The 18,683-nt window shown below is 59.6% G+C and overlaps 2 protein-coding genes and 1 long non-coding RNA gene across 6 annotated transcripts; 2 read left to right on the top strand and 1 right to left on the bottom strand.

The window, feature by feature from the left end:
* Positions 1 to 565: 565 nt before the first annotated feature.
* Positions 566 to 3,520, bottom strand: LOC126083199 (uncharacterized). Its single transcript, XR_007518745.1, has 3 exons — positions 3,300 to 3,520; positions 1,306 to 1,589; positions 566 to 774 (listed from the first exon to the last, which is right to left on the bottom strand). It is a non-coding gene; the product is annotated as an uncharacterized LOC126083199 (long non-coding RNA).
* On the top strand, positions 1,152 to 5,766 carry LOC126083189 (epididymal-specific lipocalin-12-like). Of its 2 annotated transcripts, none has more exons than XM_049896639.1 (6): positions 1,152 to 1,390; positions 1,792 to 1,928; positions 3,461 to 3,540; positions 3,625 to 3,741; positions 3,915 to 4,016; positions 5,589 to 5,766. In XM_049896639.1, exons 1-6 carry the CDS (start codon positions 1,271 to 1,273, stop codon positions 5,750 to 5,752), a joined length of 720 nt encoding a protein of 239 aa, XP_049752596.1. In that variant the 5' UTR covers positions 1,152 to 1,270; the 3' UTR covers positions 5,753 to 5,766. The 2 variants fall into 2 exon arrangements, with proteins under 2 accessions (XP_049752596.1, XP_049752597.1); XM_049896640.1 differs by having other exon boundaries at positions 5,629 to 5,737.
* Positions 5,767 to 11,602: 5,836 nt separating this feature from the next.
* Positions 11,603 to 14,907, top strand: LOC126083194 (neutrophil gelatinase-associated lipocalin-like). Of its 3 annotated transcripts, none has more exons than XM_049896652.1 (6): positions 11,603 to 11,893; positions 12,531 to 12,661; positions 13,061 to 13,140; positions 13,316 to 13,432; positions 13,628 to 13,729; positions 14,781 to 14,907. In XM_049896652.1, exons 1-6 carry the CDS (start codon positions 11,786 to 11,788, stop codon positions 14,804 to 14,806), a joined length of 564 nt encoding a protein of 187 aa, XP_049752609.1. In that variant the 5' UTR covers positions 11,603 to 11,785; the 3' UTR covers positions 14,807 to 14,907. The 3 variants fall into 3 exon arrangements, with proteins under 3 accessions (XP_049752609.1, XP_049752607.1, XP_049752608.1); XM_049896650.1 differs by having other exon boundaries at positions 11,606 to 11,944; XM_049896651.1 differs by lacking the exon at positions 11,603 to 11,893 and adding an exon at positions 11,991 to 12,316.
* The last annotated feature ends 3,776 nt before the right edge of the window (positions 14,908 to 18,683 follow it).

The raw sequence follows: 18,683 nt of genomic DNA, 5'->3' as shown, positions 1-18,683 counted from the left end.
AGTTTGTCCCTGTTGGAACCCCTGCTGAGAATCTGCAGGCTAACAAGTCCCCGCATGATGCCAGTGCTGCTGGTTAGGGACCAGTTCTGAGACGTACCGGCAGAGCAGTGGGTCTCAGAACATATCATACAGAAGGGTCACCTGGGGACCTCGTTAAGACATAGATTCTGATTCCGTGTATCTGGGGTGGAAATGCAAATTCTCAGCAGGAGTTGGAACCAAAGGAGCAGGTTTGACCAAACCGGCTCAAAGCCCTGGTTTAAAAAGAGTCTTTGAAGATGTCACCAGTCAGCACTGTCCTGCTGGACCGGAGCTGCCCTGAATCCCACAGGAGTATCCGTATGAGAAATGGGCGGGGAGACGGGGAGGGAGCCAGCGACAGCAGAGCAGAGATGGGGTTACATGCAGTCCAGGCCGCTCCCCCAAGATGGCCAGAGCCCCCCGGGGTGAGATGGGTGCCGACTCAGGAGTCCGAGAGCCCCCCCGGGTGAGATGGGTGCCGACTCAGGAGTCCGAGAGCCCCCCCGGGTGAGATGGGTGCCGACTCAGGAGTCCGAGAGCCCCCCCGGGTGAGATGGGTGCCAACTCAGGAGTCTGAGAGCCCCCCGTGCAGGATGAAGGGGACCTCAACAACACTCCCAGGCTGATTTGAGGGGGCTTCACCTTTTTTTTTTTTCACCTGCGGTGTGGGGTCATGTTGGGTCAGGATGGCCCTGGCCTGGCTAGAGGCCGAGCTGCTCTCAGTTGGGGTCCATGACTCCTTGGGGGAAGTTCCTGGGATGAATGATCAAGTTATTTGCAGTTCCCCCCCACCCCGGGACGATCCCAAGTCTCTTATGAGCAGGGCAGGGGAAGGAGGGAGGTGGCCTGGGACAGGGGGGCCCCGGACTGGGGAAGGAGGGGCCAGGATACGCGTGCTTCTGGGGAGCCATGAGAGGGTGCTGGGGCTGGAGTGGAGCCTGGGGGGAAACCGGTGGGTGAGAGGGCAAGGCCTGGGGACCTACCTAGGAGCTGGTCTCCACGCCCACCCACCTGCCTGGGGTTTCCTGGGTCCCAGCTCCTTACCCACTGGCCCTACCCTCCCCCTCCCCCCTGCACCCAGCTCTCCCCTGGTTGGGTCCTGCCAATCCTGAGGAGGAGGGCAGAGGGGGCCCACCCCCAGGATGGCCTCTGCCTGAGGGCCCATAAAAGGCATGTCTCTGAGGTGACTGCTCACTGCCACCTTTGTTCGCTCAGTCCCCTGGGGGCCCGCAGCCACTCGCCACCTGGCATGGGGCCGTGGTGTGCCCTGTGGGTGGTGCTTACCCTGCTGAGGGCCGTTCAGGACAAAACGTCGACCTCCGTGGCGGCCTCAGGCACGCCCAGTCTGCTGGACTTCCAGAAAGACCAGGTGCGGAGCCACGGGGAGGGGCAGCCTCAGGGAGGGGGCAGCTGGACTGGTCAAGTGTATAGGAGGGAGGCAGGGGACAGACCTTCACACCCAGGGCCCCCAACCTTCACAGGAAAGGACCTTGCTCAAACCTCCCTGGGTCATATGCTTCTTCCTGTCACCCTGCCAATCCCGGCGAGGTGGGGACATTTCCGGTTCTCTGCACAGATGGAGAAACTGAGGCTTAGGAGGGGCAGATGCCCAGGGTCTCCCTGTCCCTGCCAGCCTCATGGCGGACCCTATTTCTATTCTGGTGGCCTCTGGCTCCTGCCAGCTGATCAGGCAGACCCAGTCCAGGTCCCACTGCCGGTGAGAGGGGCTCGGGCTGCCAGCAGGACAGGGTTCAAGGGGGCTCCCTGCAGTTCCAGGGGGAGTGGTATGTGGTCGGCCTGGCGGGGAACGCCTTCAGGAAGGAGGACAGGGAATTACTGAATCCTTACACTGCAACTTTCGAGCTAACAGGAAACGGCCACATTCAAGTGTCATATGCCATGACCCGGTGAGTGGCTGTTGCTGCCTAGAGGTGGGGGTCCTGGCCCATGTCCCCAGGAGCCCTCCTCATGCCACTAAGCTGGTACAGGCTGCTTAGTGCCTCTGGCTGCCAGTAACAAAACCCAGCTCATGTACGAAAAAAGGCAAGGCACTTAATGGATTACGGGGTGGGGCGGGGGGAGTGTCCAGGGAGGACGGGTTTCAGGTACAGCTGGATCCAGGAGCTCAGTGGCATGATCAGGACTCTGTCCCCCAGCCTCTTGCTCCAGCCTGACCTCTGTCCAGATGGGTCCTCCCCTCTTGGTGGCAGGCAGCCCCAAGCTCAGGGTCCTGGTCCCAGAGAGGAATGGGAATAGCTTCTGATTGGCTCTTCTTGAGTCATGTGCCCCTTCTGAATCAATGGGTGCATCTAGGGTGATGGGTGCTGTTTGGCCAGCTTGGATGAAGAGCCCACCCCTGGTCGGGGTGAGGCAAACAGCTGATGGATGGTCCCAGGGAATCCCATGAAGGGTGGAGGCAGCCCCTTTGGGGGACACCGATGCCAGTGAAGTCTTTGGAGCCCTGCCACCCCTCCCATGGGCGGGCCTCGTGCCTTCTTTGCTCACCGCCCTGCTTGTGGGGAAAGGACAGTGGCAGGACCTCTGTTTAGGGCTCTTTGGTTCAAGTAGCCCTGAGTACCAGCTGGAAGCCTAGCCATGGAGTTCCTTGTGCAGACTGGGCAGCTCCTGGGGCCAAGGGCAGGGTCGTCTGCCTCTGAGGGCGGGGGGCTACACTCAGCCCTGCCCCTACCCTGGGGCCAGTGCAATCACTTGCCAGCCCTCAAGGCTACCTGTACAATTCCATGAAGTACCCAGCCTGACATAGATGACTGAGCGGGGGAGAGGCAGGGGGCCCAGGATAAATAAAGCTTGGACGCTTGAACCTCGAGCCCTCTGGGCAGCTCACTCCTCCTCACCACAGGCTGCATCTCAGAAAAGGCCACTGGCTCCCGAAGGCCCTGTGGTGCTGGGCACCTCAGTGAGGAAGAGTGGGGGCAGAGGCAGGTGGCTGGGTCAGTGAGGTAGACACCCCCTGCCCCTTCACCTCTGGCCCCGGCCTGCTGTCCTGCCTCTGTTCCTGCTTCCATCAGTCAAGTCTGACACCTGCTGCTGGGCTGCTGTCTGGAGTGCACCCCTGGACAGTGTCACCTCCTGGACTCAGCCAGCATCCCCAGAGGGAACACTGCTGTTCAGAAAACACATGTGTGTCTACAACTATGCACCCCTGCAGGCTTCAGGTCCTAAGCTGGGGCAGCCAGGGCAATGACTAGAGACACAGCTCAGGGGCTGGCACCATTTGGGGGTGAACACAGCCCTCGCCCATCCAGCCCGAGACATACCCCCGGGGATAAGCACGGGGCTCCTCGGACCACACCCTTGCGGGGACCGCTCCCTCCACGGTTTCCTCCAACGAGCAGTGCGTTCTCATGGGGGGCCCATCACCGTCTGCATCCACAGTGAGCCCTGGCCTTCCGCCGCTGCCCACTGCCTTCTCCCCCAGGGGCCAGCGCTGTGTCACCTGGGCTTACACACTGAATCCTGCCAGCCAGCCTGGGCACTTCGAGGTGGACAAGAGCAGGGGTGAGACCTAAGTGGGAGGCAGACATGATGGGGTGGGGGTGCTGGCTGGAGGGATGGCGACACTGGCCTGTGGCCTCCCCCCAGACCCACAGGCGGACAGTGAGGAGGTCCAGGTGACTGACAGCGACTACACCACCTTTGGGTTGATGCTGTCCCGCCGCAACTCGATGGGCCGCATTATCCTCAGGATCACCCTGCTGGGTGAGCCTCCTGGCCGCGGGGCTGTGGGGAGAAGGTGGGGAGGGGAGGAGGAGGGACCCCTGGACTCACCTCCTCACCGGGCAGGGCAGGGGGTGAGTGGGGCCTGTGCTGCGCCCCCATGGGACACCGAGTGCCTTCTGATGGGTGAGAGCTGGTTGTGCTCACGGCCGCAGGCAGGAGCTGGACGCTGCGTCCCGAAGCTCTGGACAAGTTCATCTGCCTGGTCCGGGCTCACCACCTCTCAGATGAGCAGATTGTTTTTCCAGCTGTGATCGGTAATGGGGCCACGGCAGCAGCCGGGGCAGCAGGCTTGAGGCTGAGGGTCGGTGCCTCCTCTGGGCCTCAAGCCCTGTGGAGCCCCTGTAGGGGTGGGTCCGTGTAGGGTTCTCTGTGGCTCCAGTGAGGCTGGGCCTCAAGTGCCCCTCCCTGAAGCTCAGGCTGGGCCAGAGCTAGAGAGTCCCAGGGCTCCTTGTCTTTGTCCACACCCCCAGGCCACTGTCCCCGGCCACCTCCTCCCTTCACTCCGGGACCCTTGGTCCCCAACCGCCTTCCCCTAATCCCCAGGTCACCTGTCCCTGGCCACCTCCTCCCCACACCCTGGGACCCCTTGTTCCCGGCCACTGCCCAAGTCCCCCCATCCCCGGCTGCCTCCCCCCAACCCCCAACCCCCCTGTCCCCAGCCACCTCCTCTCTACACTGCCTAGTGCCCCTATCCTGGGCCACCTCCCCACACACCCTAGGTCCCTCCATCCTGGGTTACTTCCCCCCAACCCCCAGGTTCCCCGTCCCCGGCCACCTCCTCTCTACACCTCAGCTTTGCTGTCAGGAGGGGTCCTGAGCCTGGAGCAGCCTGGCTTGGGCAGGAGCTCTAGCCGGCCATGCAGAGCTCCCTCGGCCCTGAAGGGCTTCAGGGCTTGGCTGTGCACTGGGCTTTCCTCTCTTGAGGTCTTGAGGACCCACCAGCCTTCTTCTGGGAGCTTTGCCCCTGTCTCCTCTGTATTCTGCCTGTGTCCCGTTTACACATGCACAACCGCTCACACACATGCACACAGGCACACGTGCACGCAGAACACACATCCAAACATTTGTGCTGACGTGTGTACACAGGCATGCACTACATGCAGGCAGTGGACATACATGCCCACAAGCACACACACATTTGCACATACTCACACCTGCACACATGCCTACACTCACGCCTGCACACGCCTTCGCACGTGCCTGCACATGCCTTCACACGTGCCTGCACACGCCTTCACACATGCCTGCACACGCCTGCACACACGCCTGCACACACGCCTGCACACACGCCTACACCCATGCCTGCACACGCCTTCGCACATGCCTGCACACACACCTACAGTCAACGCCTGCACACATGCCTACACCCATGCCTGCACACACCTACACCCATGCCTGCACACGCCTTCGCACATGCCTGCACACGCCTACACCCATGCCTGCACATGGCTTCACACATGCCTGCACAGACACCTACACTCAATGCCTGCACACACACCTACACTCAATGCCTGCACACATGCCTACACTCATGCCTGCACACGCCTTCACACACGCCTGCACACACGCCTATACTCACGTCTGCACACACCTGCACACACATGACACATGCTCCCGTAACTCTCTTCCTCACAGAGGACTGTACCAGGGCTGCCTGGGGCTGCAGCCTGGGGTCCCATAGGGGCCAGGTGGGGACTTCCTGAGGGCCCTGGGTTGGTGACAGGCAATGCCCTTGGGGGTGTGTCCCTTAGGCCCTCATGGGCCTCCCCTTCCCCAGGCCTTCCGTCTCCTCCTCCTGTTCCTTGTCTTGGTCTCCCTCCCCCCAGCCTCTCCAGCATCCTCCATCTGGTCTGTCTACCCCATCAGCTTGGAAGATTACATCAGGCAACTGCTGAAGGACAAAGTGGCTCCCCCTGCCCCCAGCCAGCCCCTGCCTTCTGCCACCATCTCTGTCACCCGTTCTGCCCTCCGCCTCCCCCACAAAAAATAAATGAGCCTTACAGGACCCAGAAGCATGAGCAGTCTTGGCCTTGGGGAGGGTGGGGAGGAAGAGCCAGGGGCCCATCAGCCACAAAGGCGGACAGCCCCTCCTCTGGGTGCCCAGCGCCCACCTCCACACCACCCTGCTCAGACTGGGCCTGCCTGTCTCTACACCCACCCCCGTCAGATCCAGCTGTACAGACCCGCAGCACCCCTACGGGACCCCCATTCTGGTGCTGCTTCCGTGCTCCCTGGGTGGGTGTGGGTGTGGACATCTTTGCCACCCTTGAGGCACAAGGAGCAGTTGGGTCCCAGAGTCACAGAGAAGAAGCATGTGTCCAGGAGGAGGCCAGCCACCAGAGTCAGAGGTCAAGGGAAGCCACACTTTGTTGTGCCCTAATGGGGCTTGTGGGTTGTCGGGATCCAAGATCCACTCCTGTCCTTCTCTGTGTGAGAACCCTGGGTCTTGGCCATCCCCCCGAGCTGTCCCCATGGCATCGGGGCAGAGACAAGGCAGGGAGAGGGGCAGAGGGCAGGGCTGGGTGGACAATGGCTAGGACAGGGGCCTCACAGCCCAGGCCAGGCTCAGAGGCCCCATATTCAGCCCTGGGGTCTGTATGGCCCAGCCTTGGGTCTAGGGCTCCATGAAGCGCAAACTCATTCCTCAGCCGGAGGCCCCGCAGGCATGAGGCAGGATGGCACATGGGGTTGCTGCCCTGAGTGTACGTGGCCTTGTCTCCTGGCAGAAGGGGCTTGTGGTTGGGTCATCCTTTCTGGGGTGTGCCAGCTACCAGGTGGGCCATAAATGGGATCCCCAGGGCTCAGCCACCCACTGGCCCCATGGCTGCCTGGACTGGGTCCTCAGCACCCCCGTGAGCATCTTCCCTCCTGGGCACCTCTGTGCAAAGCCCAGTGGCGTCTCCTGGCTGCTGAGTGGGGCCCAGTCCTAGCCCCTGGCTGGGGAGATAGGAGATGCTGAGCAGGGGTGATTTCCTTGCCTGGCTCCCTTCAGTCGATTCCGACCCACAGCGACTCCATGTGACAGAGTAGAACTGCCCCACAGGGTTTCCGAGGCTGTAATCTTTAGGGAAGCAGACTGCCACATCTTTCTCCCGTGGAGTGGCTGCCAACCTTCAGTTAGTAGCTGAGTGCTTCACCATTGTGCCTCCAGGGTGCCCCCTGCCCCCATAAACAGCCCCTTAACGAGCCTTGTCTCCCTTGCTCACTCCTAGGGTGGCCCTGCTTCTTGCCTGAGCCGCCCCTCCCTCTACCCACACTGCAGGGGAGGCGCTACAAGGGGCCCATGAGTTGCTCAGGCCAGGTAGGGCAGGTCCAGGAATGCTGGCTGCGCAGGCTCCAAGCCCAAGGCCCCCAGATGGAAACAGAGGCAGGGAGTGGGGTGGGGTGAGGGGCTCCTGCTGTCTGCTGTCCCCCACCCTGAGTCGGGCACGCCCTCAGGCCTCACGGCAGCTGGTGGGCAGAGTCTTCTGGTCACTATCTGAGCCTTTGTGGGACAGCCCTGCCTCCCCACAGAGCAGGGTCAGCCAGTGTGGGGGGCGGAGCAGTGGCTGTGGGGATGGGTGGCTGATACCAGGAGCCCGTGCCCTCATCCCTTCTGTTCCCCTGTCCACCTGACTTCCAGGTACTGCAGTGAACAAGGGACCCTCCCCCAAAGACCCCCCAGGCTGGCTGTGGTCCCAGCAACATCCCTGCGTCTGGGACATGCTTTTCGGGGGGGGGCCGGGTGGTGGATGAGCAGAGGAGCCCAGCGTGTTTTGGGGGCAGCGACACTACTGTTCAGACACTGTAATGGTGGACAGGTGACAGGCTGCATTTGTCACAGCTCATAGGTGTGTCCAGGCAGAGAGGGAGCCCTGAGGTGAAGGCTGTGAACTGCAGTTAGCAACAATGTATCCATGTGGGTCCTGGGTGGTAACAACCCCCCAAAGGAAGGCAGGAGGGAAACAGCAGGACGAACAGTGTGCAGGGCAGGCAGGGGAGCCCTGTACTTCCTGTGCAATTCTTCTGTAAACCTGAAACGTTCTAAAAAAGTAGTCTGTCTTTTAAAAAAGAGCCAGCTGCAAAGCTGCGGGGTTTCATCTTGTGCAAGTGGGGGAGCCTAGCGTATCTTTGGGGCGGTCGGTTCTTTGTTCTTGGAAGCCCCCTGGCGGGGCATTTAGTTGTGTGCTGTAAAGCGACGCTCCCCCCTCCCCAAGTGTCCCACGATATGGCTTCGGGGTAGCCAAGGGCGGGGTCCCTGCTAGCTTCCCCTTCCTCCCCTGGCTGAGCCCCACTAGCCCAGGGCCAGTCCTGGGGTCTCACCCCCTCTCCACTAACTCCTGGGGGTCCCAGGCTCTATGAGCCAGCTCCGCTCACAGCCCCAGGGTCAGTGGGTGTGTATGTGGGCCTTTCAGACTCAGAGGCCCCAGACAGAGCTCCTGGTCCCCCGTCTTTGTGTCCTGTGGCTACTGCACAAAACACCACGAGATGGATGTCTGTATGAACAGACATTTATCCTTTCCCAGGCGGGAGGCTGGGAGTCTGAAATTCAAGTGTGAGCAGGACCATACTACCTCCAAAGGCTCTGGGGAGGGCCCTCCCCTCCTCTTCCAGCTGCTGGTGGCCCCAGGCATACCCTGGCTTGTAGACGCATCCTCTCTGCCTGTGTCTCATCTCTTTTATAGTACACCACTCAGGTGGGATCAGGGCCACCCCACTCCAGTGTGACCTCATGTGAACTAATTACATCTTCAAAGGCCCTACTCCCCGATAAGGTAAGTGTCTTGGTCATCTCGTGCTGCCGTAACAGAAATACCACAAGTGGATGGCTTTAACAAAGAGAAATTTATTTCGTCACAGTCTAGTAGGCTAGAAGTCCAAGTTCAGGGTGTCAGCTCCAGGGGAAGGCTTTCTCTCTCTGGTGGCTCTGGAGGAAGGCTTCCCCTGGTTGAGGAGCTTTTCAGGCGCAGGGGCCCCACGTCCAAAGGACGCGCTCTGCTCCTGGTGCTGCTTTCTCGGTGGTATGAAGTCCCCAACTCCCCGCTTGCTTCCCTTTCCTTTTATCTCTTGAGAGATAAGAGGTGGTGCAGGCCACACCCCAGGGAAACTCCCTTTACCTTGGATCAGGGAGGTGACCTGAGTAAGGGTGGTGTTACAGTCCCATGCTAACCCTCTCAACATAAAATTACAATCACAAAATGGAGGAGAACCACACAATACTAGGAATCATGGCCTAACCAAGTTGATACACACATTTTGGGGGGGACATAATTCAATCCATGACAGTAAGGTTCACAGGTGCCAGAGGTCAGGACTTCAACATCTTTTTGGCTGACACGATTCATCTTTACTCAGCGAGGCCACTGGGCTTGGCTTGGGTTCCTTTTCCCTGGGTCAGGGAAGTGTCCCCAGGTGGGAATCGGGGCAAAGGACTCCCCTGGTTGGATCCCTTCTCTCTTTGTCCAGTTTCCTCTTGTTTATGGCAGAAGGGCGAGCCCAGTTCTCGCTGCTCCATCGTAGCCTGGAGCAGAAGTGGCCTCCGTTGTGAACTTTCTTGTTCCATAGAAATGAGGTTGTCATGGATTGAATTGTGTCCCCAAAACTACGTCTGTCCGTTTGGTAGGCCATGATTCCCAGGACTGTATGTATGATTGTCCTCCATTTTGTCTTCTGGTGTGGTTTTCCTTTGTGTTGTAAATCCTACCTCTATGAGGTTAACGAGGTAGGATTAGCAACAGTTATGTTAACAAGACAGAACTCAGTCTACAAGATTAGGTTGTACCTTGAGTCAATCTATTTTGAGATATAAAAGAGAGAAGCGAGCAGAGAGACAGGGGACCTCATTACCCCCAAGGGAGAAGAGCCAGGAGCGTGCACATCTTTGGACTTGGGGTCCTTGCACTGAGAAGCTCCTAGACCAGGGGAAGATTGATGACAAGGACCTTACCCAAGAGCTAACAGAGAGAGAAAGGCTTCTCCTGGAGCTGACACACTGAATTCAGACTTCTAGCCTCCTAAAGTGTGAGAGAATAAATTTCTTTTTTGTTAAAGCCATCCACTTGCGGTATTTCATTTACTGCAGCACTAGATGACTAAGGCAGGGGTTTTGTAGATATTTTCTGAAACAATGAGAACTTTACCTCCTCCTTTCTAGGTTTCCTGCCTCCTGCTTCTGTCGGCCACTTATCACGTTGCCTAAACACAAGTGTTTTCGAGCTGGTTGGAATTGGCATGAGTCCCTAGGTGCTGCAGACGGTTAATGTCCTCAGCAGGGGGGCCAAGGTTGGGGTTGCCAACTCAGTGACCCAGATATCAGGAGCTGGCTGTGGGGGTCAGCGGGCACAGGCCCGGCCCCCTGCCTGAGTGTTGCCACAGCTGGCCTGCTGGCCCACTGCCCAGGACACTCCAGCAGCCTGCCTGAGCCCTCTCTTGGGTACCAACTTTTGAGCCTCCAGGCCACCCTCGCCTGTTCAGATGGGGACAGATTCCCCACTTCTCGCCCCCACTCCCAGTCACTCTGCAGCCATGTGTGGCTGGCACAACACAGTGCCCCACTGGGTGGCATCTCCTCTCGTAGTCATGACATCAGGCTGTTCCACCCTTCCTCCAGGGTCCCCGGCCAGTGAGAGCCCTGAGCTGGCCTTGCCGGTGGCCATGGGTTGGCGGTGGGCTGAGTCCAGGATGTGGGAACCTGAAAGACGATATGGACAGAGAACTAGGCATCTTTTGCATGTGTGTACACAGGACAGCCCTTGAGGGCCCTGGTGAGGGCGGGGCAAGGGGAACAGCCCTCCTCCCCCAGGAAGGGCAGCCTGGAGAGGCCTAGAACATGGGTCGCAGGGTCTCAGGATGCTGTAGGACCCCATGCCTGTGTGTCAGTGTCCTGGGGCTGGGCCACTGCCCCTGGGGAAAGCAAGAGCAGCTGGACGCAGCAGGGGCAGCCCAGAGAGCTTGCGGCTCAGGCCACCAGCTGAGAGTGCTGGAATGTTCTATGTCTTGATTTGGGTTGTGTTTGCTCAGGTGTGTACACTTGTCAAAACTCACCGAACGGTACAGTTAAATTGTGAGCATTTTGTTGTGTGTCGGATATACCTTAAGCGCTTCTTTGAGAAATGAAGATAAAGTAAAGACTCAGGCAAATAAAGACAGAAGGAACGAACATGATTGCAACGAAAAGACAGCGGCTGAAGCTGCATTGCTGGTCCAGCCTCTGCACGCGGCCTCCACCCTGTGTCTCTGGGCCTCCAGTCTCCCCGCCCGGTTTTATGAGGACCGCAGTTGTTCGTTTAGGGCCCAACCCGATACCCTTTACCTGATGAACCCACAAAGACCCTCTTTCCAAACAAGGTCACGCTCACAGGTACCGCAGTTAGGACAGGGACAGCTTTTGGGGGGACACCATTCACTCCACTACAGGGAGTTGAAAGCTTTGCCTCCTCATTGGGGGGGCGGGGCAGAGGACGGCTTCAGGAAGAGAAGGCAAGAACAATAACCATGCCCCCTCTCACCACCCTGAGCAGCTGGCCCTCTTCCAGGGAGGTCCAGCCAGCATGGAGTTTCCTGCCCAGAGCCACCTGGAGCTCGGCCCAGTTCTCAGAGCGCTGGCCCTGCCGCGGCCCAGGGGGTGTCTGTGTCCTCCCCACAGTGGTCAATTCCCCTCTGCTCGGCCCCTCCTGGACACAGGGCCGAGAGCTCCTGCAGGTGCCCAGAGGGGAAAGGCCTGTGGGGGGATGGGGGTCAGGGAGAGGGAAAGCGGGGGAGCCTGTGCCCTTGGGCTTCCTGCACACTCTGTCCCTTCCATCCTGTGAGCACGTCCCCTCCCCTACCCCACCCCTGCCTGCCTGGGGACAGGAATCTGCTCTGTGTCTCCCAGGCCAGGCCGGGGGCAGTGGCAAGAGGCTGTGCCTACCCGCACGAGGGACAGGCGGGGGCAGATTCCAGGGCCCTGCTGAGCTGGCCCTGCAGTGGATCTTCACTGGGGGCCTGCTCCAATCCCACCCAGACCTGACGTGGGGGGAGGCATAGGGACGGGTGGAGTGGGCACATGTGGGAATTCAGAGGGCGAGGCCTGAGGACCTCCCTGGGAGCTGGTGGTCCCAGCAGCTCTCTCCCACCTTTATTTCCTCCCCCCTACCCTGGAGACCCCAGGCAGGTAGGTGCGCAGGAAGACCCACCCCCTGACGTGTGCTGGATGGGGTCCCAGGTGAGATCTACCCCCGCCCTCCCCTGGCACCCCTGGCACCCCCGGCACCCCATCTCCCCTGCAAAAGGGCAAAGCCTCCTCAGGTCCCTTTGTGGCCGGCGATTGCCTCATCACCTGGCAGAAGATGAACTAGCCACCCCCAGAGCCTTTGGCCAGGGATGGGGCCATAAATAGGGCCTCTGAAAGGCCTGCCCCAGTCACCTCCTGCTGGGCTGAGAGCAGTCCAGCCCAGCCATGCCCCTGGGTCCCCTGTGGCTGGGCCTCACCCTGCTGGGGGCCCTGCAGACCTGGGCCCAGCACCCCACCCTGGTCCTGGTCCCCGCCCCTGTTCTGCTCAGGGTCCCTGTACAGCTGGACTTCCAGGAGGAGCAGGTGAGGCCTGGGGCCAACTCGAGGGCTACTGTCCGCTCAGGCAGGAGGCAAGCCTGGCCTGGGCTGGGGCCTGTCAGACAGGGCGCCCTGGGGCCTCATGCCTCGACCCTGCCCAGGCGGGTGCAGCAGAGGAGCTCACACTCAGCCCCTCCCAGCCTGAGTACTGGAGAGGGGCCCCCCGGGGCCAGACGGCTCCAGCATTGCCATTCTGTAGTTCCAGGGGCGTTGGTATGTGCTGGCTGAGACGGAGAACAGCTCCAAGCAGAGAGAGCCCATCAGCTATTACGTGAACACCTTTGAGCTGCTGAAAAATCACAGCTTCAGAGTGTCCTCATTCCTGAAAAGGTGAGGCCTCGAGGGCCTCCTGCTGGGCGCCTGCTGCCCCGAGCACAGAGGCCGCACCCTGCCTCTCCCACAGGGGCAGATCCACCGACCAGTGTGGCTGTCTCCATGCTCGGGGCCTAAGGGTGGTGTGTATGCATGTGTGTGCAGTGTACACATATACGCGTGTTTGAGTGTGTGCATGTATGCACATGTGTGCACGTACGTGAGTGCGGTGCACTGTGAGCATGTGTGTGCATATATTTCAGTGTGTCCATGGATGTATGAATTGTGGACATATGCACATGTGTGAGCAACAAGTGTGTGTGTCTGTGTGTGCACACACGTGGGGGTCCAGCCTTCACGCCCTCGGCACAGCTCTCTCCCACAAGCCCCTTCCTCTCCCCACCTGTGTCCTCGAAGGAACAACAGCTGTGACCACTGGATCAGAAACCTTGTCCAGCAGGACAAGCCCGGCCAGTTCACCCTGGACAGCTTCAGAGGTGAGGTGCTGCAGCCCCCAGCCTGACACACACCTCCAAGCCTGGAGATGGGGCCATTCATAGTCCCCTTCGCTCTGGAGAAAGGCCAGAAGGTGCCATGGCCTTCTTATGGAAGCTTTCAGAAGGTTCTGGAAGGCTCTGGAAGGTTCAAATCTGACTGCTAAACCCTCCACAGGATTAGGGCTGAAGAGATATGAGATGAGGGTGGTGAAGACGGACTACCAAAGGTTTGCCTTGGTTCTGCACACCAGCATCCTGGCCACAAAGGAGGGAGTCAGGGCCTCCCTGTACGGTACGTCCATAGCCCCTTTCAACATGCCCACCACCCCACCTCAGGGAGGGGACCCCAACTGAGAAATGTCCCCGAAGGAGGAGAGCTAAGTCTGGGGGCTGCCCAGGGTGGGGTAGGAGGGAGAGGAGGGGAAGGCCCAGATGGCCGGTCAGGGGAGAAGGGATGTATGCTTACTGCCCGACTCCTCCTGCCCAGCAAGGGACAGCCAGCTGGACCCAGAGCTGAGGGGCAAGTTCCTGAACTTCATCAAGTCTTTGGGCCTGACAGACCGCCACGTTGCCTTCATCACACATGACAGTAAACGGGGGTCATGGGAGGGGACACAGGCTGTCTGCTTCCCTGCAGGGGAGGAGAGGGGAGAGCAGCAGGGTGCACGCCTCGGGTCTGGCCCCAGGGGCACTCTGGGAGCTGCTTGGGGCTGGGATGGGTGCTGTCCACCCCAAGAGTCCTAGTGAGATTCGGGAAAGCTGGGCCCCCAGTGCCCCCCAGGGGCTCATCTGAGCCTGTCGGATGGGGAGGGGTCATGGTCTCTGCCCACCTCTTGGGTCCCCCATTTAGGGCCACCTCCTCCCCACGCTCTGGTCCCCCTATCCTGGGTCACCTCCTCCCGCCTCCCACGGGTCTCCCTATCCAAGGCTACCTCCTCCCTATGCCTCAGGTCCCCCTTTCTGGGCCACCTCCCCCCACCCAGGTACTCTGTCCAGGGTCACCTCTTACACTCTCCCTCAGGTTCCCTGTCCTGGGTGACCTCCATTCCATACCGTGGGTCCCCCTTTCCTGGGCCACTTCTCTCCTCTCCCAGTCCCCCTGTCCTGGGCCACCTCCCTCCTCTCCCAGTCCCCCTTTCCTGGCCTACCTCCCTCCTCCCCTGGTCCCCTTGTCTTGGGCCACCTCCCCCTCCCTCCAGCCTTGCTCACAAGGAACTTGGACTTATCCCAGAAGATGCCCTGGGCCTCAGGTGGCCTGGCCTGGACAGGAGCCCCAGAGGGCCATCCGTTGCACCCTCGGCTCTCCAAGGCTGAGGGGCTGAGGAGGCTCTGTGCCTATCTTCACTGTCCCTGTCTGGGGTAGGGGCGCCCCTCTAATGAGCCCTTTCTCTCAGCCTTTCCCCCACTGTCTCCCTCCTCTTCCTCCTCTGTCCCCCAACCATCTCCTCCCTTGAAGGGAACCCCCAGCCTTTCTGCCAGGGGCCTAGGACAGCTGGAGGGCCAGGTCCTGGGCTGCATGGCCCCCCAGAAGCAGGAGGGGACTGGGCTGGGTCTTCTCTTCCTGGCCACTCTCTGAATTGCATCTTGGCTGCTTCCCTCCATGCATTTCTGCTGCTGCCTGAACCTCCACCACTGCCCAGAGGCCTCGACGAACTGCCTCGATTGAAGGCCAAGGTTCCTCAGCTCGACCCCCCCACTGCCCGGGCCCCCTGCCCGAGGTCAGCCTCAGACCGGCTCCTTCTCACCCCTTGAATAAATCTATGTGCTAAGGACTATCTGGTCTCCTTGTTGAGTGGCCTTTGTCATCACTGTTTTCCTCACCTTGGCCTTGGCACCCACCCCCCCCGCCCAGGCCTGGCTAATATCAGTGTTACTGTGTGAAAACTTAAAAACGTGACTTTCATACAAATACAGAATACGTACGTGCTGAAGACTTATTCAATTAATAATGTGAGAACCAGCAGGTTCAAAGGGCATGTGGGCAGGTGCGACCTGCAGCCTAGGTCAGGAGGAGGCCACCTGTCGGGACCACCCTGTGGGGAGAGTCTGCAGAGGGTGGCGGGGCCTGGCAGCCCTGAGTCTTACACAGCATCTTGGCTTCTTCTTGTGGCTTGTGGATGAGCCTGGAGCAGCCAGGTAGACCCGCTTCCTCTCGTGTGCCCAGGAAGCTGTCACAGACAGAGCCGCTGCCTTCGGCGCTGGGACAGTGGAGGCAATAGGTCCCAAAAGCAAAGGAGGCGTGCATCAGCCCCACACGGCTGTGTCCATAAATGGAAGTGTGGCCCGGGCTGGGTGAAGGCAGGTCCAGCCCCAGGCCACCAGTGTCCCCACACCTCCCCACACTGCCCTTCACACCCTTGACCGGGTATCCAGTCCCTGAGCCATCTAAGGCCCTGGCGGGGGGGAGGGTGGAGAGGCAGGGGCCAAGGCCTCAGGGCAGAAACCCCAGGAGAGGGTACACAGGCCTCCACAGAGGTGGGGGCCAGGTGGGGGCTTGTCTAGGGTCGCTCCCCCTGGGGCACTGAGGAAAGGGGGGTTTGGTAGGGCATACAGCCCCCCTGTCACTGTCTCAGGCCTTGTGGGGACAGGACTTTGAGGGACAGTGTGACCAGTAAGGCACTGCCAGCAATGTTGGTCTTGGGGGTGGGGTAGGGGCTCTGGGCCAGGATGTCCTGGGGTGGGAGCAGGAGGAAGACTGATAGCTGAGTTGGCTCCTGAGAGCGCCCCTGGCACCCTTGGGCCCCACTGTGTGCAGATGGAGTCGCTTTATTCCAGCCCCAAGCAGCCCCTCCCATCACCATCTAGGCCTGCTGGCCCGGGACCAGCGCCTGTGGTTTTCCAGAGCGTACCCCACTTGTTTTCTGGAAGGGGCTAGACTGTGTTGATATGGGGACTCCCCTGTAGGCACAGAGCTAGAACCCCTTCTTGGAACCCCCAACCCTGCCACACCCCCTCCTGGGTCCTGACTCCCCTATCTTTGTCACCTCCCGTCTTGGGTCTTGAACCTCCAACCCTGCCGTCCCCCGTCTCAGTCATCTAGTACTGCTCTAACAGCAATACCACGAGTGGACGGCTTTAACAGGAGAAATTTATTCTCTCACAGCCTGGTAGGCTACAAGTCCAAATTCAGGGCGTCAGCTCCAGGGGAAGGCTTTCTCTGTCTGTCAGCTCTAGAGGAAGGTCCTTGTCATCAATCTTCCCTGGACTGGAAGCTTCTCAGCACAGTGTCCCTGGGTCCAAAGGACGCGCTCTTCTCCTGCACTACTTTCTTGGTGTATGAGGTCCCCAACTCTCTGCCTGCTTCCCTTTCCTTTTATCTCTTGTAAGATAAAAGGTGGTGCGGGCCACACTCCAGGGAAACTCCCTTCACGTTGGATGAGGACTGGGACCTTAGGAAGGGTGTTACAATCCCACCCTCATCACGTTGGATCAGTAATGGGACCTTAGGAAGGGTGTTACAATCCCACCCTCATCACGTTGGATCAGGAATGGGACCTTAGGAAGGGTGTTACAATCCCACCCTCATCCTCTTTAACATAAAATTACAATCACAAAATGGAGGACACCCACACGATATTGGGGATCAAGGCCTAACCAAGTTGACACATGTTTTGGGGGGGGGGGACACAATTCAATCCATGACAGCTCCCAAGACCCACTTGAGCCACCACCTTCTTGGGAAGCTCAGGCTCCCGAAACCCACATGAGTCTCTGATCAGCTGGTGAGCCAGTGTGCATGCGAGGGGCTCTGCCCACACACTGAACGGTGGCTGCAGGGCCCTGAATGATGAACCAGGTGCTTTACCTTGAGGTGAGCAAACAGAATCCAAGGGGGGTGAAGAGACCCCTCCTCACCACCAGTCTGGGAGGCAGGGGCTCCCCACACCCCAAGTATCTCAGTGTGGTCACATCCTGCCCGGTCCCAGGGTTCCAGGGCACCACAGCCACCCAGATACAGGCTCGACCACTAAAAGGGCTTTGTGAGGGAGCCAGCCTGGGGCCAGGAGAGGGATCTGGCCAGGGGAAACCATAGCAAAACAGGGCTGCCGTTCCCATGCCGTGGCCAGTTCAGGGGCCAGAGCACCAATCTGCCCAGCCCAGGCCGCCTGTCCTCAGGGTGTCTTCCCTGGCCCGGCCACGGTCCACAGCTCGCCCGACACGCTGACAGGCCCACTGTGCCACCCAGGAGAGTGGGGGTGCAAGGAGGACTCCATGCCCACTGGGGCATGACCCCTTGTCCGGTGGTATCCGGCCACACTGCACCGGGTTGGGGAGCAGGGGCTGCAGTGGAGGGCTGCACCTCCCTTCCCTGGAGGCCAAGCTGCAGAGGGTGGTTGAAACAGTGTGTCCACACTCCTCGTTTTCACACACACACACACACATACACACACACACCCCTTTGTTCTGTGGACACACTGTCTCTTTTGTGTTTCTTTTGGAAGCTGGCAGGGACTGCTTGATCAGTGAGGCATCAGTGTGGAATGAGGGCAGAAAGCTGTCTTGTTTACTCCTTGCATGTGTGCAGATGAGCCGGAGGTAGGTTTTTCCATTCCATCAGGGCCTGGCCGAGAGCCTAGAGACCCAGGTCACAGACGTCATTTCCCAGTGATTGTGCACATTCAGTCTGCCATTCCAGCAGGACTGCGCTCTTTCACCCTAATCCTAACCCTAACCCTAACCCTAACCCTAGCCTTAACCCTAGCCCTAGCCCTAACCCTAATCATAGCCCTAACCCTAATCCTAGACCTAACCCTAACCCTAACCCTGGCCCTAACCCTGGCCCTAACCCTAACCCTAGCCCTAGCCCTAACCCTAATCCTAGCCCTAGCCCTAGCCCTAGCCCTAACCCTAGCCCTAACCCTAGCCCTAGCCCTAACCCTAATCCTAGCCCTAACCCTAATCCTAGACCTAACCCTAACCCTAGCCATAACCCTAACCCTAGCCCTAGCCCTAACCCTAATCCTAGCCCTAACCCTAGCCCTAGCCCTAGCCCTAACCCTAGCCCTAGCCCTAACCCTAATCCTAGCCCTAACCCTAGCCCTAGCCCTAGCCCTAACCCTAATCCTAGCCCTAACCCTAACCCTAGCCCTAACCCTAACCCTAACCCTAATCCTAGCCCTAATGGCTGCTCTGTACACAATAGGATGAAATATGCTTCCTAGGGTTTTCATTGGCTGACTTCAGGGGGTAGATTGCCAGGCCTTTCTTCCTAGTCTATCTTAATCTGGAAGTTCTGCTGAAACCTGTCCAGCATCACATCAACACACAAGCCTCCACTGATGGGGACCTGTTTCAGGGTGTTGGGGGGTCCCAGCAGCTGGGGAGGGCTGGAGGGGAGGCAGGCAAGGAGAGGTCTCCGTGGGCTCAGGGGCAGCCGCTGTGCTGAGGCTGGGCAGTGGGGGCCTGTCAACCCCCTTCTGCTGCCAGGTCTGGACAGAGGAGGGGGGTTCAGAGCAGGGCCCCCGGGCCAGGCTGCACCTGTAGGTGGGCAGGGTCAGCACAGACATTCTGTCCCTTCTGTCCTGTGGGCACAATTCCTCCCC

Source organism: Elephas maximus, chromosome 9 (assembly GCF_024166365.1).
Source record: "Elephas maximus indicus isolate mEleMax1 chromosome 9, mEleMax1 primary haplotype, whole genome shotgun sequence".
Lineage (NCBI taxonomy): Eukaryota > Metazoa > Chordata > Mammalia > Proboscidea > Elephantidae > Elephas > Elephas maximus.
The sequence above is the reverse complement of the archived record's forward strand: the minus strand, read 5'-3'. Positions and strand labels throughout refer to the sequence as shown.